The following is a 20,997-nucleotide window of genomic DNA, read 5'->3' on the forward strand; positions in this document are numbered from 1 at the left end:
GGGTGGCTCCAGCTCTAAATTTAGTTTAATTTAGTTGTTTTTTTTTTTTTGGACACACTGCACGGCATGTGGGATCTTAGTTCCCCAAGCAGGGATTGAACCCATGCCCCCTGCATTGGAAGCACCCAGTCTTAGCCACTGGACCACCAGGGAAGTCCCTGGTTTAATTTTAAATTCCAAAATATGGGATGTAAAAAAGGGTTTTCTACAACAAACATCTATTTTACAGTCATGAGACATCTAAATTAAGAGGTCTAGTAATGTGGAGCGGAGAAGGCAATGGCACCCCACTCCAATACTCTTGCCTGGAGAATCCCAGGGACGGGGGAGCCTGGTGGGCTGCCGTCTATGGGGTTGCATAGAATCGGACACGATTGAAGTGACTTAGTAGCAGCAGCAGCAGTAATATGGAGAGCTATTTGGGTGGAGCTAATGAAATAGAATTAGATTGAGGATGATTTGGAAGTCATGAACACATAGGAAATGGTGAAAACTATAGTAGTGGATGAAACCTCCAATGTTTAAAGTACAGACACCTAGAAAACATAAACATTTAGGAGATAGGGAAAAGAAAAATTTTAAAAGGAGATTAAGGCTTAAAAAAAATAAGAAACAGTTTGGTACTTTCTCAAAATGTTAAACAGAATTACCTCATGACCCAGAAATTCTACTCCTAGGTTTATACGCAAAAGAATCGAAATCAAAGGCTCAAAACAATATTTGTATACCAATATCCATAACAGCATTACTCTCAATAGACAAAAGGTCTAACATCTCAAGTGTCCATCAACAGATGAATGGACAAATGAAAATGTGGTCCATCTATACAATGGAGTATTAGCCATAAAAAAGAATTCTGAAATGTATAAAATGGATGAAACTTGAAAATGTTATGCTAAATAAAAGACATAAATATTTTATGATTCCATTTATGTAAATTGTCTTATGTTGCAAAGAGTATTTATGTCACGAAGAATCGGACACAACTGAGCAACTGAACTGATGTAAGTTGTCTAGAATGGGCAAATAGAGATAGATAGTAAAGGTTACCAGGTGCTTGGACCTGGAGAAAGTAAGAGATATGGAACAAAGTGTCTGTTTGAGAGGATGAAAAAGTTTGGAAACAGTAGTAAGACATGAATCATAAGGCTTGAAGGTCTCTTTGTGAACCCTGAAACTTACTACATACAAATATTGTTGAATGCTCGCTATCTTAGTTAATTCTGTTTCATTTGTTTAGGAGAGGTAGAACTAAAGCTACAAAATTTTTATAGCCTTTTCATGGTAGACAGATATAAGGGGCTATAGAATTGAACAAAATGTCCCTATATGTAAAAAATAATAATGTGATTTCAATAAGTTGAATGGTATAGTTCTTTAAAGTAACAGGTCCAGCTAGTGTCTATTTCAAGTGAAAGTGAAAGTGTTAGTCACTCAGTCGTGTCCAACTCTTTACAACCCCATGAACTGTAGCCCACCAGGATCCTCTGTCCATGGGATTCTCCAGGCAAGAATACTGGTGTGGGTTGCCATGCCCTTCTCCAGGGGATCTTCCTGACCCAGGGATGGAACCCAGGTCTCCCACATTGCAGGCAGATTCTTTATTGTTTAACAGTTCTGGTTAGTGCCTATTTCAGGCAGCTGGAAAATACTAAAAGACATTCGGAAACTAGCAGAATTAAAACAGCAAGACAGATTGAAATTTGCTGCGTTATTTGAGTGACTGAGTACTGACTATGATAGAATACATTGGGACAGAATATAAAAGTAGGAGGGATATAAAGTTCTCCAGTACAAAAATTTTAACAAGTGATGGTATTTTTTTAAGTAATAGATTTTAACTAGGAAATTTAAATCGTATTATCTTATGAAATATCCCACCCTCACATTCTCCCACAAAGTTCAAAAGTCTGTTCTGTATTTCTGTGTCTCTTTTTCTGTTTTGCATATAGGGTTATCGTTATCACCTTTCTAAATTTCATATATATGTGTTAGTATGCTGTAATGTTCTTTATCTTTCTGGCTTACTTCACTCTGTATAATGGGCTCCAGCTTCATCCATCTCATTAGGACTGGTTCAAATGAATTCTTTTTAATGGCTGAGTAATATTCCATGGTGTATATGTACCACAGCTTCCTTATCCATTCGTCTGCTGATGGGCATCTAGGTTGCTTCCATGTCCTGGCTATTATAAACAGTGATGCGATGAACATTGGGGTGCACGTGTCTCTTTCAGATCTGGTTTCCTCAGTGTGTATGCCCAGAAGTGGGATTGCTGGGTCATATGGCAGTTCTATTTCCAGTTTTTTAAGAAATCTTCACACTGTTTTCCATAGCGGCTGTACTAGTTTGCATTCCCACCAACAGTGTAAGAGGGTTCCCTTTTCTCCACACCCTCTTCAGCATTTATTGCTTGTAGACTTTTGGATAGCAGCCATCCTGACTGGCGTGTAATGGTACCTCATTGTGGTTTTGATTTGCATTTCTCTAATAATGAGTGATGTTGAGCATCTTTTCATGTGTTTGTTAGCCATCTGTATGTCTTCTTTGGAGAAATGTCTGTTTAGTTCTTTGGCCCATTTTTTGATTGGGTCGTTTATTTTTCTGGAATTGAGCTGCAGGAGTTGCTTGTATATTTTTGAGATTAATCCTTTGTCTGTTGCTTCATTTGCTATTATTTTCTCCCAATCTGAGGGCTGTCTTTTCACCTTGCTTATAGTTTCCTTTGTAGTGCAAAAGCTTTTAAGTTTCATTAGGTCCCATTTGTTTAGTTTTGCCTTTATTTCCAATATTCTGGGAGGTGGGTCATAGAGGATCTTGCTGTGATTTATGTTGGAGAGTGTTTTGCCTATGTTCTCCTCTAGGAGTTTTATAGTCTCTGGTCTGACATTTAGATCTTTAATCCATTTTGAGTTTATTTTTGTGTATGGTGTTAGAAAGTGTTCTAGTTTCATTCTTTTACAAGTGGTTGACCAGCTTTCCCAGCACCACTTGTTAAAGAGGTTGTCTTTTTTCCATTGTATATCCTTGCCTCCTTTGTCAAAGATAAGGTGTCCATAGGTTCGTGGATTTATCTCTGGGCTTTCTATTCTGTTCCATTGATCTATATTTCTGTCTTTGTGCCTGTTAAATCGTATTATCTTAAACCAATGAATATTAAGTTCCCAAATCTCACAGTTAAGAGTAGGAGTTTAAAATACAAGTTTATTTTCTCAACTCTAGAGTCTATGTAAAGGTCTCTTTTTGGAAGCTCTTTAGTAATGTGCTATAAATCAAAAACAAGCCCTTGAAGATGACTCAAGCTTTGTGTGGCTAAATAGTCAAATAAAAAGTTTCTTTTAGAATTCTGAACAGTCTTAAATGGAAAAGTCGACTCAAGTTCAGAATATCATGTAACTAGAAATTGTTGTTGTTGTTCAGTCGCTCAGTCATGTCTGATGCTTTGTGACACCATGGACTGTAGCATGCCAGGCTCCCGTGTCCTTCACCATCTCCCAGAGCTTACTCAGACTCATGTCCGTTGAGTCAGTGATACCATCCAACCATCTTGTCCTCTTCTCTTCCTGCCTTCAATCTTTCCCAGCATCAGAGTCAATTTTTTAATGAGTCGGCTCTTCACATCAGGTGGCCAAAGTATTGGAGCTTTAGCATCAGGCCTTCCAATGAATATTCAGGATTGATTTCCTTTAGAATTGACTGGTTTGATCTCCTTGCAGTCCAGAGGACTCTTAAAAGGCTTCTCCAACACCACAGTTCAAAAGCATAAATTCTACAGCACTCAGCCTTCCTTATGGTCCAACTCTCACATCCATACACAACTACTAGAAAAACCATAGCTTTGATTATACGGACCTTTGTCGGCAAAGACCTTAGCATTGAAAAACTTCTATGTCATAGCTTTTCTTCCAAGGAGCAAGTGTCTTTTTAATTTCATGGCTGTAGTCACCATCTGCAGTGATTTTGGAGCCCAAGAAAATAAAGTCTGTCACTGTTTCCATTGTTTTCCCATCTGTTTGCCAGAAGTGATGGGACTGGATGCCATGCATGATCTTCGTTTTTTGAATGTTGAGTTTTAAGCCAACCTTTTCACTGTCTTCTTTGACCTTCATCAGGAGGCTCTTTAGTTCCTCTTTGCTTTCTGCTACAAGAGTGGTGTCATCTACATATCTGAGGTTATTGATGTTTCTTCAGCAATCTTCATTCCAGCTTTTGAGTCATCCACCCTGGCATTTCGCATGATGTACTCTGCATATAAGTTAAATAAGCAGGGTGACACTATATAGCATTGATGTACTCCTTTCCCAATTTGGAACCAGTCTGTTGTTCCATGTCCGGTTCTAACTGTTGCTTCTTGATCTGCATACAAGTTTCTCAGGAGGCATGTGAGGTGGTCTGGTATTCCCATGGCTTTAAGAATTTTCCACAGTTTGTTGTGTTCCACACAGTCAAAGGCTTTATAAAGCATACTCAGAGAAGCAGAAGTAGATGTTTTTCTGGAATTCTCTTGCTTTTTCTATGATCCAGCAGATGTTGACAATTTGATCTCTGTTTCCTCTGCCTTTTCTAAATCCAGCGTGAACATCTGGAAGTTCTTGGTTCACATACTGTTGAAGCCTAGTTTGGAGAATTTTGAGCATTACTTTGCTAGCACGTGAAATGAGTGCAATCGTGTGGTAGTTTGAGCATTGCCCTTCTTTGGGATTGGAATGAAAACTGACCTTTTCCAGTACTGTGACCACTGCTGAGTTTTCCAAATTTTCTGGCATATTGAGTGCAGCACTTTCACAGCATCATCTTTTAGGATTTGAAAAAGCTCAGCTGGAATTCCATCACCTCCACTAGCTTTGTTCATGTTGCTTCCTCAAGCCCGCTTGATTTCATACTCCAGGATGTCTGGCTCTAGGTGGGTAATGACACCATCATGGTTATCTGGGTCGTTAGGATTGCTTTTGTATAGTTCTTCTGTGTATTCTTGTCACCTCTTCTTAATATCTTCTGTTACTGTTAAGTCCATACCATTTCTGTCCTTTATTGTGCCCATCTTTGCATGAAATGTTCCCTTGGTAAGTAGTTTTCAAGAGATCTCTAGTCTTTCCCATTCTGTTGTTTTTCTGTTTCTTTGCATTGAATACTGAGGAAGACTTTATTACCTCTTCGTGCTATTCTTTGGAACTCTACATTCAGTTGGGTATATCTTTCCTTTGCTCCTTTGCCTTTTGCTTCTCTTCTTTCTTTCTTTTTTTTTTTTAGTGGTTTTATTTTTTTTAATTTTTTAATTTTTTTTAAATTTATTTTTATTAGTTGGAGGCTAATTACTTTACAATATTGTAGTGGTTTTCGTCATACATTGACATGAATCAGCCATGGTTCTCTTCTTTTCTAAGCTATTTATAAGGCGACCTCAGACAACCACTTTGCCTTTTTGCATTTATTTTTCTTGGGGATGGTTTTGATCACTGTCTTTTATACCATGTTACAAACCTCCGTCCACAGTTCTTCAGGCACTCTGCCAGATGTAATCCCTTGAATCTATTTGTCCCTTCAACTGTGTAATTGTAAGGTATTTGATTTAGGTCATATTTGAAGGGCCTAGTGGTTTTCCCTACTTTCTTCTATTTAAGTCTGAATTTTCCAATAAGCGGTTCATTATCTGAGCCACAGTCAGCTCAGGTCTTGTTTTTGCTGACTGTATAGAGCTTCTCCATTTTCGATTGCAAAGAATATAATCAGTCTGATTGCAGTATTGATGACCTGTGATGTCCATGTGTAGAATCGTCTCTTGTTTTGTTGGAAGAGGATATTGCTATGATCAGTGTGTTCTCTTGGCAAAACTCTGTAACAACTATTTACATGAAAACTTATTGTATATTATCTGTTTCGCCATGCAGTATAAAAAAATTATTAAAGCTTTGTGTTAATGTTCCAGGAGATTTTGAGAAAGCTCCCAAAACCATAATGTAGTAATTTTTGTTACTATGAGTTCTTGCTGTGCATTGTCCATGTGTAAATATAGTAGATTTGCTCAAGTTTAATTAATCATTTTCTACTGGTTGGACATTTAAATAATTTCTACTTGTATACCTGGTTTTAGGAATAGTATTACAAAGAACATCTCAATTCTGTGAGTAATTACTTAGTGAAAATTACTGTTATTAGAATAAATTTCCAAAAACGGGGTTACTGGATCTAAAGGATATTTGACTGTTGGTATTTGTCACAAAGTTGTTTTCAGATTTACTGTGTGCTTTGAGGATGTTTGGCACCATGGACTTTTTAAAGATCATTTCTAAGGATGTCTGGTGCCCTGTTTTTTGTTTTCTATTAAATACTATCTTACAGTTAAGAAAAATCCTTAAATTGTGTCAACCCATTTCTTTTTAAATTGTTACCTTTTAAAAATTACTTTTAGTAAGTATCAGCATAGAAATGAAGATCTTGATGATGTGTTTCTGCCTTCTTGCATTGCTACCTTTTCAGTACTTAGAGCTTTAATTTGTTTTTTTTTTAATATTAAAGTATAGTTGATTTACAGTGTTGTGCTAATTTCTGCTGTACAGCGAAGTGGCTTAGGTATACACATATGTGTTCATTTTTATGTTCTTCTCCATTATGGTTTATCCCAGGAGATTGGATATAGTTCCAGGTGCTGTAGAGGAGGACATTGTTATTTATCCATTTTAAATACAGTACTTTGCATCTACTAACCTCAAGCTTCCAGTCCCTCCCTCTCTTTCCCTCTGACAACCACAGCCTGTTGTCTATGTCTGTGAGTCTGCTTCTGTTATATAGATAGGTTCATTTGTGCCATATTTTAAATTCCACATATAAGTGACACCATACATTATTTGTCTTTCTGTGTCTGACTTACTTCACTTAGTATGATAATCTTTAGTTACATCCATGTTGTTGCAAATAGTTTATTTCATTCTTTTTTATGGCTGAGTTGTATTCCATTGTATTATATGTACCACATCTTCTTTACCCTTTCATCTGTACGGACATATAGGTTGTTACCATGTCTTGGCAATTCTGAATAGTACTGTATAGCTTTAATTTGAATCATGAGGTTATGCAAAGGATTTGTGGCTTGTTCACATGCTTGAATTTATCTATATTTGGACTGAAAGTCTTGTTTATTTCCCACCCATTATCTACTCGAAATACAAACTTCTTGCCACACTGTAAATCCCTAAAAGTGATTCTTTTCTATAATGGCCATAATTCTTACATGTTGCTCTAATAACCAGGAATTGCTAAAACTCCACTTCTTCCCTCTATGTATTTTTTAAAGTGTTTATTTATTTATTTACGTGGTTGGGTTGGATCTTTCATTGTGGCACACAGATTCTCTAGTTGTGATGCATGGGCCCAGAGCACATGAGTTCAGTAGTTGAGGCAGTCGGGTTTCGTTGCTCTGGAGCATGTAGGATCTTAGTTCTCTGATCAGATATCAGACTGGAGTCCCCTGTATTGCCAGGTGGATTCTTAACCAATGGACCACCAGGGAAGTCCTCCTGCTGTGTATTTTTAAAAGAATTTTAAAGGAATCAGTGTTGTAATCAGAGCGATTTATCAGTTCATTTTATGTGAATTTTACCTTTTTGTTCAGCATGTCTGCCTCAAGGAACCCATGCTGTAGAAATACCATTATGTAAACAGAAAATGATACATAAAACAGTGTACAATTGAAATGATACCTTTAACACTGAAGAATAGGAACAATTTAAACATCCATTAGGGAATATATTAAATAAACTATGGTACATTCATATAATGAAATAAGCAGTTATTATAAAAAAATAAGACAGCACTATGTGTTAACATTGGAAGGTTGAAAAAGCAAATTGTGAATTTGTTATTGTTGTTTAATCACTAAGTTGTGTCTGACTCTTTGGCACCCCATGGACTGTAGTTGGCCAGGCTCCTCTGTCCATGGAGCTCTCCAGGCCAGAATACTGGAGTGGGTTGCCGTTTCCTTCTCTAGGGGATCTTCTTGACCCAAGGATAAAATCCGGGTCTCCTGCATTGGCAGGTGAATTCTTCCGAGGTGATGCTAGCCATAAAGAACCTGCCTGCTAATGTAGGAGACTTAAGAAATGTGGGTTCGATCCCCGGGTATGAAAGATCCCTTGGAGGGGAGGGCATGGCAACCTGCTCCAGTTTTCTTGCCTGAAGAATCCCACGGACAGAGGAGCCTAGCAGGCTATAGTCCACGGGGTCACAAACAGTTGGACACGACTGAAGCAACTGAGCACACATGCAAGCCATCAGGGAAGCACCAGATTGTGAATGCATATTGTACATTTTCATTTTTAAAAAACTGAGATGTATTTATGGATAGACAAATACAGAGGAGGGTACATGGCATCTTAACATGGGTCTATCAGGTTTGGATGAAGACATGATCTTTCACTTTCTTGTTACGTCTCTTTTAAAGTGTGTACAATAAACATGAATTAATTTTGGAATTAAGAAATACATTTCTCTTTAAAAAATTAAACAAGTCAGTTTTTAACGTGACAGCATAGCTATTAGGTGAGTACTGGTTTTCTAAAGATTCAGAACATTTTGGAGACTCTTTTATAATCTCCTTCAGAACCACTTGACCTCAGTTTGTGTCTCCTCTCTCTCCTGATTCTAGCACACTGGATTCCAAGTAATAGTCACTTAGAGTGAAATTGAGAATTTGCTTAAGGGATGAGTTGAGGAGAGAAGTAGTTGACAATAGAAATTTGACCAGTTAGATTGTAACTGCGTTAAGCAGCCTTAAACCATGAAGAATTCAAATAGTATTAAATTCTAAGGGAAGGTTTTGATTAAGAGGTTTGATAAAGGTTTTGAAAAAATCATCTCAAACAGTGGCTTGGTAAGAAAAAAGGCATGGAAATAAGTCACGTTGTGTTTGCGCAAGGGAGAAATTAATTTCAGTGTGAATTGCCCTCAGAAGTAGGTTCACTACCACATTGATCAATAGGAATTGTCAGACGAGGGCTCCAGGAGGATTGATTTAAGTGAAGAATCTGGGCAAGTGATGTACACAAAATGCTAGACCAGGGAACTTAGAAGTCAGCCATAGTAGGTGAGTTGTTACTGTGAGTAACAACAGCTCATCATCATCTTGTCATTATCAGGCCAGAACTGCTAATCTGACATGACTACAGTCTACTGGTTGCATTTTTTTTCATAAGCAAATCTTGCTTCATTTAAAGTTTTTTTTCCTTAGCTTTTCTGATAGTTCCAAGGCTTTGTTATATCTTGACATAGTAACACATACATAAAACTTTGAACTTTGAAATGTATACTTCACATTCAAATTGGGGTCTATCCATATGGATTCAGTATGTCCTTGGTCTCGTTTAAATGATTTCTACCACTTTTGTCCACCCCTGTGCATCGTGTCCTCAGTGCCACTGAGTAATTTTTAATGTCTAGTAATTTTTTCAGTGATAGAGAGGGAAACTCTATCAGAATTTGAAGGTGGAACATTTATTGTACTTAATTAAAAGTTTTTTTATAACATGGACTCTAGATGAGGTATGTCATATCTGCAGGGTGTCTATGTTTTAGACATTTTAAAGACATTTGTATAGTCAATATAGGAAGTGTTATAATTTTATTTTATTTTTTTTGCCTGGCATTCTCTTTTTATTTTTTCCCAATTATTTTTATTAGTTGGAGGCTAATTACAATATTGTAGTGGTTTTTGCCATACATTGACATGAATCAGCCATGGATTTACATGTGTTCCCCATCCTGAACCCCCCTCCCACCTCCCTCCCCACCCCATCCCTCTGGGTCTTCCCAGTACACCAGCCCCGAGCACTTGTCTCATGCATCCAACCTGGACTGGCGATCTGTTTCACCCTAGATAATATACATGTTTCGATGCTGTTCTCTCAGATCATCCCACCCTCGCCTTCTCCCATAGAGTCCAAAAGTCTGTTCTATACATCTGTGTCTCTTTTTCTGTCTTGCATATAGGGTTATTGTTACCATCTTTCTAAATTCCATATATATGCGTTAGTATACTGTATTGGTGTTTATCTTTCTGGCTTACTTCACTCTGTATAATGGGCTCCAGTTTTATCCATCTCATTAGAACTGATTCAAATGTATTCTTTTTAATGGCTGAGTAATATTCCATTGTGTATTTGTACCACAGCTTTCTTATCCATTGTTTGCTGATGGGCATCTAGGTTGCTTCCATGTCCTGGCTATTATAAACAGTGCTGCAATGAACTATAATTTTAAATAGATGAAAAGGAAAAAAAAGAATCAGTGGAATTCTCTTTGATGCAATGTTTTTCCCTCCAGACCAGAATCCGTAGAAGCTAGCCCTGTGGTAGTTGAGAAATCCAACAGTTATCCCCACCACTTATATACCAGCAGCTCGCATCATTCACACAGTTACATTGGTTTGCCCTATGCGGTAAGTGTCAAACATTTCTCTGGAAGGTTTTTTTATATCTGTATATAAATCTATATTTTTTATATCTAAAGGTTGAAAGTTGATGTATGTGGTATTATGCCTAAAAATGAATATTTAAAAAGCAGACCCTTTATACTATCTAAACAATTAGGTATATAATTTGTAGTTTAATTTTTAATTGATCTAATTATATTTATTCAAGGGATTAAAATTCTATAAGAGGAGTTCCTTAGAAGTTTTTATAGTATTATTATTTTGCTTTTTATGCTTTTACTAGTTTAGTGTTATAATTCTTTACCTTCTCTATAAAATGATTGTAGGTAGAATTATACTATCTACTATTGATTTTATATAGTGATTTATATGATAAATTATATAGTTACCACTTATTTAGCTCTTACATGTCAAGCTCTGTGCTGAACATTTTTACATATATTATCTAATTTTCAAAAACAACCTCATAGGTATAATTTTCATCTCCATTTCATAGCTGAGAAAATGAAAGCTTAGCTAACTTATTCAGTGTTGTATAGCTAGTAAGAGGCAGAACACAGACTGAAACAACTGCAGAACTGAACCCATTTGTGGTATTATGGAGTTGCCATTATCAGAAACTTTTACCACTTGGACCAGAATAAAAACTACCCAAACTTAAAAAATCCCTATTGTATACTGTCTAGTGACAATATGTCTTTTGTAATTGTTTTTGTTGTTCTTTAGCCTCTGTTTTCCTAAGGGTTTTGTGTTTGTTTTTTTTAACCATCACTATTCTCACATCTTGTATTGTGAAGGTGACCAAGGTTGTATATAGATATTTTCATTTATTACTATGGTTAAAATTTTAGTTTCAGAAAGTCATTATTTTAAAGGTATAAGAAATGGGCCAGTTTCATCTCTGTCAAATACTCAGATTAAGGACTGAATTTTATTTAAGTTGCTTAGATCATACTGTTATTGAAATTACATTGTGCTGTGTTTGTGTTTAATTATCCAGGACCATAATTATGGTGCTCGTCCTCCTCCAACACCTCCAGCTTCCCCTCCTCCATCAGTTCTTATTAGCAAAAATGAAGTAGGCATCTTTACCACTCCTAATTTTGATGAAACTTCCAGTGCTACTACAATCAGCACCTCTGAGGATGGAAGTTATGGTACTGATGTAACCAGGTGCATATGTGGTTTTACACATGATGATGGATACATGATCTGTTGTGACAAATGCAGGTAAAATATTTCATGCTATTTGCTTATTTTCTTGAATGCTCCTAATGTTTGTGATTGTTAATGTTGGAAAAGATAATTAAAGTCACTTTGAAAGGAACTAATAAATGAATTTTTAAAGTGATCCTTCTGCTACTATCATTGCAAACTGTTTTGCTCCTAGAAAGTGCCCTATGGGAAAGAAAGAAAGAAAAAAAACTATCTTAAGAGTTTTTTTGAAATCCTCATTGTTAATTGAGTAATAGGCAGTCAGTTCTAAACTTTATTTATACAGAATCACACCACTCTTTTCACTCATTCAATAGTAATACACTACATAAAGTAGACAAGATACAAGTGAGAGGAGAATTGAGTCCTGTGTATTTCCTTTGGAGTTATCTGTGCTTGTAGTCAACTGTGATTTTCCAGTTTGGGGGAATTATACATTTGATTGATGTTTGTTTGACCTGACTCTCTCACCTCCTTTTGACTTGAACCTTGCAGCACTCTGGAGTCTCCTTGAACCAGAACCACAGTCTCCCCTCCCCCAACCCTGGTTCAACCACCAAGAAAGGCCTCCTCCCCTAGAGAAGGTGTGATTGGGACAGAAAGTGGGGTTTTGTTTTCTTTATTTTTTTTTTTCTGGTGGGAGGGAGTTGGGGAGGATGGAGAGGGGACAGTAGGGTTTCAACCTGAAAGTTACTGAGTCCATCCCCTGCATAGGCTGGGAAGCAGAGAGTATTTAAGCAGTATTTAAGCGCTGTAGAGGGTAAGAAAGTTTGATAGTTTTCAGAATATCCTGGATCTGGTCCTTAAGGCATAGCTTCATTATTTTATTTGAAATAGTATTCATATTTGAATGTGAGTATAACATTTGGCCTTGTTGAGCCAAATATAAATTACTTTGCATTATTTGTAATCCTGTTCCCGTCTATTAAGTTAGGTGATTAGGAGTGAGATGTAATTGATACAAACATGCAGTTAGGGTTATATTTCAAAAAGGTGATTTACCTTTGTCAAAAATGGGAAAAATTAGTCTTAAGTGAAATGTGAAATTTGATGTTATTTTTATGGAAAGTTGTAATATTAATACTTTGAGTTAATTTTAATAATAAAACTATATTGTGATGCTTTTTCAAATTAACAACTAAACTTATGGTACATACTATTACCATAAGCAATCACCTCAGCAAGTTTATTCAGGAGGTAAATTTAAAACCGAAGAAAAAAAAAATAATAAAAAAAAATAAATCGAAGAAAATAACTTCACTGGTAACTTGTTTTCCTCATTATTTTTTTTATTACTTAGTAGCAACTCTCAATTCATATTTTAACCAATCATATAAAATATCTCATAGCTGATTTTTGTCTTATGTGATAAATTATATACCATTTGACAGTATTTTTATTCTAACGCATAATCTAAAGTGTTTTTCTTTTGATTAATTACAATGATCTATATATAATATAGAATTATATCTATTAGAAAATAGTGAAATAGTTCTTACGATTTATACCTATCTACAAATTCTTGAAGGACCAGTTCACATATTTTGGATTATTCAAGGTATTTGCTTTTAGCAACTGGTCTATTTGTTATGAATTTTTTGTTATTCTACTTTTCTACTGCTTAATCTGTAGTATAATATATACTGCCAGTATAATACATACTTAATTTTTTTCCTCTGTTCTTGTTTTACATTGCCTCTATGCATTTTCATGTACCTGCTGCCCATACTTTCTTTCAAGTTTGCCAACTAGAGCTCTGATATTTATTCATTTCCTAGTTTTATTTCTTCTATTGTCTCCATGACAGTATAACTTACCCCCAAATTTAACATAATTTGTTATTCTAACTCTTGTCAAGTGCTTTGCTTTTCTTTTAAACTTTTTTCCCCTATCATCTTTGATATATCGACAGTTATCTTTACATTCTACCAATTCTTGTCCCAACATCCTCAGTTAAGAAAAAGCAAGGTCATAGCAGTTAACTTAGTAGCTTTTATGTATAAATCATATATATTAAAAAGTAGCTCATTATTATATAAAGAATAAATAAGATTATTTTTAGAAACAGGCATATATATCAGGTATAAACCAATTAAAGTTTTGTCCATAAAATAGCCTCAAACTTGAGAAGTTTGCCTCAAGCTGCTCCATGTATTAGTCTTAAAAATAGAGTTCATAATAAATTTAGTCTCTATCTTCATGGAATGACTCTTGGATTCTTTAACAACTTCTCTGCCATCATTCTAGTTCTTTTGGTTCTTTAACTTAGATCTGGAATGTTGGAAAAGCCTCTTAGTTGATTTTTATACTCATACAATCAAAACAACCTCTAATTGTTACCTGTTGCCAGTTAGAGGAATGCTACACACACTTTGACATTCCAGGTTCTATATACTGTAAATACACTTTACTCATTGAATTTTATTCCCCTCTGTTTCTCAAAATGAACATTCTTCAAATACATTAACTGCCTTCTGACTGTTGCTGTCTATATCCATCTACTTGAGAAAACATTGCTATGTGACATTTCTTTCTGCATAATTTCCCATGTGAGGTTCTCTTCAAGTCCCATTGTTCTCCAGGATGCTTTTCCCATTAATTCCAAATAGTGTGGACATCTGCAGGTTGTGATTTGTAATAAAATATGTACCTTTTACATTTTAATATTATATTTGCTTTAGAAATTTGTATCATGTATATGATATCCTATATTTGTCCTCTTACTTTAGCATCTCAAAGTTTTATCTTTCCAAGGACATATTTCTATGAATTCTTCACGTTACCTTTTATATTGCTAAACTCAAAATAGGCATTTATTAAGTGATAGTTAAATAGAATATCAAATCTTAATTTAAGTATGATTTTAATAATATTTTGTATGTTCTACTTTTTTTTCCTTCCTTTTTAAAGTGTTTGGCAACATATTGACTGCATGGGGATTGACAGGCAGCATATTCCTGATACATATCTTTGTGAACGTTGTCAGCCTAGGTAAGTTGTGCATGCAGTAAAATTGCCAGTAATTTTACCGAGGTAATCTTTAGTTAACAGAAGTTTATGTACGAATTCTAGATTAAACAATGAATGGATGCTGTGTTAATATGTGCTTCATTTTTATGGTTTGGGGTTTTGTTTGCTTTCATTCTGACATCTCTAAAATTGGGAAGAATCTTTCCATTGATAATGTGTCATGGTTTATTTTCTATCTAGGGTTTTTAATAATGCATAAAATACTAGTGCATTTTCTAAGTGACATCTTTTTTCAGTGGACTGCACATATGTTAAAAAGTTATTAGAAGGGCCTTCCCTTCTAATACACAGTTTTGTAAGGCTTATACTATTACTCTGCCTATTGGCAATAATGTGTTTTCTTCCCATTTCTTTTTCTGTGTTTTTAAAAAAATCTTTTTAAATGGACATTTCAAGCCTATATAAAAGTACTGGTATAATGAACCCACATGTTTCTACCACCCTGCTTTAGCAGTTCTCAATAATCTTTTCATTTACACTGCTATGAATTTTTCTCCTTCATATATTTTAATGCAAATCCCAACTATATTATTTCATTCATATGTATCTGTATATATATTTAAGTATATATATTTCTGTTTGTATATTTCAGTATGTATCAATAAAAGAATTCTTAACAAAAATCTGTAATCACAAAACAATTACTATACTTGCAACAAAATCTACATTTAAACACTTTTTGTTTTTAAACATAATTTATTTTTGGCTATGCTGGGTCTTCATTGCTGCATAGACTTTCCTCTAGTTGTGGTGAGCAGAGGCTGCTCTTCACTTGCGGTATGGAGACTGCTTCTGTTGGGAGCACAGGCTCTGGGGCGTTGGGGCTTCAGTAGTTGTGGCACGTGAGGTCAGTAGTTGCAGTGCGTGGGCTCTGGAACACAGGCTGAATAGTTGTGGCGTGTGCGCTTAGTTGCTCTGCGGCTTGTAGGCTCTTCCCAGATCTGAGATCAAACCTGTGTCCCCTGCCTTGGCAGGCGGATTCTTTACCACTGGACCACTAGGGAAGCCCCCGTTCATGTTTGTGCTAAGTCGTGTCTGACTCTTTGTGACCCGTTGGACTGTAGCCCACCAGGCTCCTCTGTCCTTGGGACTCTATGGGCAAAAATACTGGAGTAGGTTGCCATTTCTTTCTCTAGGTCATCTTCCCAACCCAGGAATTGAACCTGAGTCTCCTGTTTCTACTGCATTGCAGGCAGATTGTTTAGCTGCTGAGCCCTCAGGAAAGCTCCAGGGAAGCCCCCAGGCATTCTTAAAGTATTGATATACATCTCTTTTAAGTCTCTAGTAATGTACACCTATACTCTTTACCCCACCAACCCCAATCTCTGTTGCAGTTTGTTTCTTTAAGGGAATGAATTGTTTATCCTGGTGACTTTACCAATTCCATTTTCATGATTTAAGAGTTTTCTCTCTCTGTATATTTCTATAAATAGTGTGTAATTAGATTTAGATCCCCCTCCTTTTTGCAGGGTAAGACATAGACCATATTCTATCAAGTGACACATAATATATGAGTGGGACCCATTGATAGTCATTTTTAAGATCTATTAATTGATTCAGTTCAGTTCAGTCGCTCAGTCGTGTCCGACTCTGCGACCCCATGAATCGCAGCACGCCAGGCCTCCCTGTCCATCACCAACTCCCGGAGTTTGCTCAAACTCATGTCCATTGAGTTGGTGATGTCATCCAGCCATCTCATCCTCTGTTGTCCTCTTCTCCTCCTTCCCCCAATCCCTCCCAGCATCAGGGTCTTTTACAATGAGTCAACTCTTTGCATGAGGTGGCCAAAGTATTGAAGTTTCAGCTTCAGCATCAGTCCTTCCAATGAACACCCAGGACTGATCTCCTTTAGGATGGACTGGTTGGATCTCCTTGCAGTCCAAGGGACTCTCAAGAGTCTTCTCCAACACCACAGTTCAAAAGCATCAATTTTTCAGCGCTCAGCTTTCTTCACAGTCCAACTCTCACATCTATACATGACCACTGGAAAAACCATAGCCTTGACTAGATGGACCTTGGTTGGCAAAGTAATGTCTCTGCTTTTTAATATGCTGTCTAGGTTGGTCGTAAGTTTCCTTCCAAGGAGTAAGTGTCTTTTAATTTCATTGCTGCAGTCACCATCTGCAGTGATTTTGGTTGCAAATTAAGTGACGTGTTAATTCTGTTGCTTACCACTTATTAGCTGGACTGTTTCTGTAGAACCTCCCCATATTAACTGTTTAGTTCTTTTATATTTTACTGAGGAATGGCAGGATAAATCCTTGTTGATTTGTAGTGTTCATCTGTTTTCAGAATAATGAAAATAATTTTAAGAAGTCAGGGGTTTAAACATACTGGGTATCAGCATATTGCAGTTATCAGCATGACAAGATATCTCAGGCTTATCTTCTACTTCTGTGCCCCAAGCTCAGAATAGGTTTTCAAGACCAGAATCTGAGAGCTAGTAATATTCCTTCCTACTGGACTTCTCAGTGTTCCTATGCCTTTTTAGTAGATGAAGCTAGTCTACTATAAGTTTTGTGTGTTTATTTTTAAGATAAAATACAGGAGTTTATATTGATATTGCAACTTAAATTTAGGGATACAGTTGACCCTTGAACAGCATGGATTTGAACTATGCATGTCCACTTATGTGTGAATTTTTTTCAATAGTAAATATTACAAAACTACAAATGCTGCATTTTGGCATCCCTAACCCTCACATTGTTCAGGGGTCAACTCTACAAGCTTTCATCTTACTGTTTCTGTACTCCACCTGTGTCTCCTATGCTAGTTCTCTACAACATGGTCAGTAATCAGAGTATCACATAGTTTTCTCAACTGCCTAATTGCATAGAAGAATATAACAGTTTCAGAGTAACAGTACCAACATTAGCACCAACAATATGATTATGTAAAAAACTTAGAACTTTTTTTTCCCCTTTAGATATTTTCCATAGGGATGTATAGTTAATTTATTGTGTTTGAGGTCTCTTGAAAGAATTTTACTGTTTACATACTGTGTACACACTTCAGGCTTTGATTGTTTTATTTTTGATTTTTTAAAAGTTAACCTTTTCAAGTAATGTAGATTCACATGCATTTGTGAAATAATACAGAGATCCTCTGCATCCTTTATTCAATTTCTCCTAGAAGTAACATCTTGCAAAACTGTTAATACAGTATCACAGGCAGCATACGACATTGGTATAGTCAAGATACAAAAAATTTCAATCACAAAGATCCCTCACGTTGCCTTTTCCACTCCGATCTTTGACCCTTGGCAACCAATAATCTATCTATACTCTATTTCATTAATTGTGTCATTTAAAGACAGAAATGAAATTACACAGTATGTGATCTCTTGGGAGTGGCTTTTTTTTTTTTTTAAACTGAGCAAAATTCCCTGGAAAACCAGCTAATTTGTGGCATGTTATCAGTATTTTGTGTGGTTTTTTTCTTCTTTTTTCCTTTTTCAGATTAGTGTTATATGGTATATATGTACCAGAGTTTGTTTAACCACCTACTGAAGGACATTTGGGTCATTTCCACTTTTTTGGCTATTGCAAATAAAGTTGCTGTGAACATTTGTGTACAGATTGGGGTGTGAACCTAAGGTTTGCTTTCTCTGGTGTATGCCCAAGAGTGCAATTGCTTGGTCATTTGGTAGTTGCATGTTTGCTATTGTTGTTTAGTTGCTCAGTCGTGTCCAACTCTTTTACAGCCCTGGACTGTATCCCATCAGGCTCCTTTGTCCATGGAATTTCCCAGGCAAGAACCCTGGAGTAGATTGCTATTTCCTTCTCCAGGGGATCTTTCCAACCCAGGGATTGAATCCCCATCTCCTTCACTGCAGGAGAATTCTTTACCACTGAGCCACTTGCAAAGCCCCAGTTGCATGTTTAGTTTTGTAAGAAATTGTCACGTTGTCATGCAACAGAAACCAGCACAACATTGTAAAACAATTATCCTCTAATTAAAAATAACTTTTAGAAAAATTTTCATTATTTTGCAGAGTAGTTGTATTTACTTCCTGTGAGAAATGGATGAGTAATAATTTTGTTTTTAAGAATGACTTTTTATATCTTTCTTGTATAGTCATATGCTTGTTCAGTTATGTAAGTAGTCCCATCGTTCCTGTTCCTTTGACTTTGAAAGTAACAGTTTTTTAAAAAATCAGTTATTCCTTCCAATTTTTGTTATAATATTAGAAACAGATATGCACGTGGTGGTGGTTTAGTCACTAAGTCATGTCCAACTCTTTTGACCTCTTGGACTGTAGCCTACCAGGCTCCTCTGTCCTTGGGATTTCCCAGGTAAAAATACTGAAGTGGGTTGCCATTTCCTTCTCCAGGGGATCTTCCTGACACAGGGATCGAACCCAGGTCTGTTGGATTGTAGGCAGATTCTTTACCCATTGGGCCACTAGGGAAGTACAGATATGAACATGTATATTTGTATTCCCCTGATTACTTAGCTAAGCAATGGTACATAGAGTTTTTGCCACAGTAGTTTTTTGTCTTAAAAATTTGTTCTAAAGATCACTTCATGGTAATAATATAGAAATTAACTTACTTCTTCCTGTAACTCAAGATGCTCCATCTTTTACATGTTGTATACTTTAGACAGCCCTTTGAGTGGACATTTGAGTTGTTTCCAGTCTTTTGTAATTGCAAATAGAAGTGAGATTGTTCAGTAAAAGGGTAAAAGTATGTGTAAAATTTTGTCTGATACCGCCAAATTCCCCTCCAGTAGGAACTGTTCCATTTTGAATCTCCACCAGTCATGGATAAGCATGCCTATTTACCCCCGCCTCACAACAGTTTTTGACAGACTTGGATTTTTGCTGATTTAACTAAGTGAGAAATGGTAATGTCACTGTGATACTTTTCATTGCTTTATTATGAGTGAGGTTTTTCTATGTGACTTTGTTTCACCTTTTAATAGTTACTAGCCTTTTGCCAGAGAGTTTTTTTTTTAACATATTAAAATCTTTTATTTTTAATCATGAAGTAAATATCTACTGATGAATTCAGTAAGAGTTAGTTAAAAACTGACCATTAATGAGGATAGTCACTTAAGCAATAACTGGCTGTCATTCTGTGATAACTACAATTATCAGTAATGCTAGGATATTTTGACCTTCCAGGCATTAAGGCAAGTCTGAGTAGCAGGTACTTCAGTCTAAAGCCCTTATTCTCCCAAATAACTGTATCTAGCTATTTGACCTTTAGACTAATAAGTTTAGACAGTGAAAACATTGCAAGGATGGTGTGGGGGGGGCAAATAAAACAGTTACTATGGATGCTCTATTTCATGAGTGGAGGCTGGAACAAGTTAATGAAATATTTTAGTTGTTAAATATTTAGTGTTTATCACTTCAAAAATGGAAATAATTTAGGCAATTAGTAATTATCTAGTGTTTATCATTTCAAAGATGGAAATAATTTAGGCAGATAGTAATAGTGCAATAATTATATTACCATTTCCCCCCTAAACTTTTGTTTTAAATATTCAGTTTGGGAAAAAGTAGGGCTTCCCTGGTGGCTCAGATGGTCAAGAATCTGCCTGCAATAACGGAGACCTGGGTTCAGTCTCAGAGTTGGGAAGATCCCTTGGGGGGGGGGAGGGCATGGCAACCCACTCCAGTATTCTTGCCTGGAGAATCCCCAAGGACGGAGGAGTCTGGTTTTCTAAGTATAAAATTGTTTTCTTAACACAACAAAGTCAGTTAACTGGCATCTACTGCTAATTATGCTAATCAAATCTAAACTGCAAGGCAAGTGATAATACACATAATTTATGTTGTTCATTTTTCAATAAGAACACTGGAGAAATTATAAAGTTTTTATCACATTTAAAACAGATCTTTATATCTAAATTTATGAAAGTTTGATAAATATGTTAATATTTTAATGTAGGAGTTTGGATAAAGAGAGGGCGGTGCTACTACAACGCCGGAAAAGGGAAAATATGTCAGGTAGGTAAAAAGGATCTATAGTAAATGAACTTTAGTATGACTGAGAGAGTAAGTGGCCTGCATGTTTTTAGTCAGATGTAAACCCCTGGCTAATGAACATTGGTTATATGTATAATTTACTATCTCAGGTATACATTTTAAATATTCTTTTTTATAGATTTTATAGAACAGTAATATTTATTTTAGAAAATACGGAAAACAAAAATTTAAAATCATATCTTTGTGCACATAGATAACCTATTGGTTTAAAGAAGTAAAATATGTTCTTTAGAAAGATGGTGATCCATTAGTTGATCACGTGGGATAGTATTTATTTTATTTTTAGGAATAGGATTTAAAGGTGTAACATATGCTAAACTTTCACTGTGG

The 20,997-nt window shown here is 36.0% G+C and overlaps 1 protein-coding gene across 4 annotated transcripts in view; it reads left to right on the forward strand.

The window, feature by feature from the left end:
* Positions 1-20,997, forward strand: part of KMT2E (lysine methyltransferase 2E (inactive)) — a 94,694-nt gene that overhangs the window by 32,394 nt on the left and 41,303 nt on the right. For 3 of the 4 annotated variants that reach the window (XM_043872121.1, XM_043872122.1, XM_043872123.1), the window contains 4 exons: positions 10,316-10,430; positions 11,425-11,654; positions 14,550-14,630; positions 20,570-20,628. In XM_043872121.1, coding sequence (XP_043728056.1) covers positions 10,316-10,430; positions 11,425-11,654; positions 14,550-14,630; positions 20,570-20,628 — 485 coding nt within the window. Of the gene's footprint in view, positions 1-10,315; positions 10,431-11,424; positions 11,655-12,134; positions 12,224-14,549; positions 14,631-20,569; positions 20,629-20,997 lie in introns of those variants that run through there. The other variant, XM_043872125.1, reaches the window with a different exon arrangement.

The sequence above is a fragment of the Cervus elaphus genome, chromosome 18, assembly GCF_910594005.1.
Source record: "Cervus elaphus chromosome 18, mCerEla1.1, whole genome shotgun sequence".
Taxonomy (NCBI): Eukaryota; Metazoa; Chordata; class Mammalia; order Artiodactyla; family Cervidae; genus Cervus; species Cervus elaphus.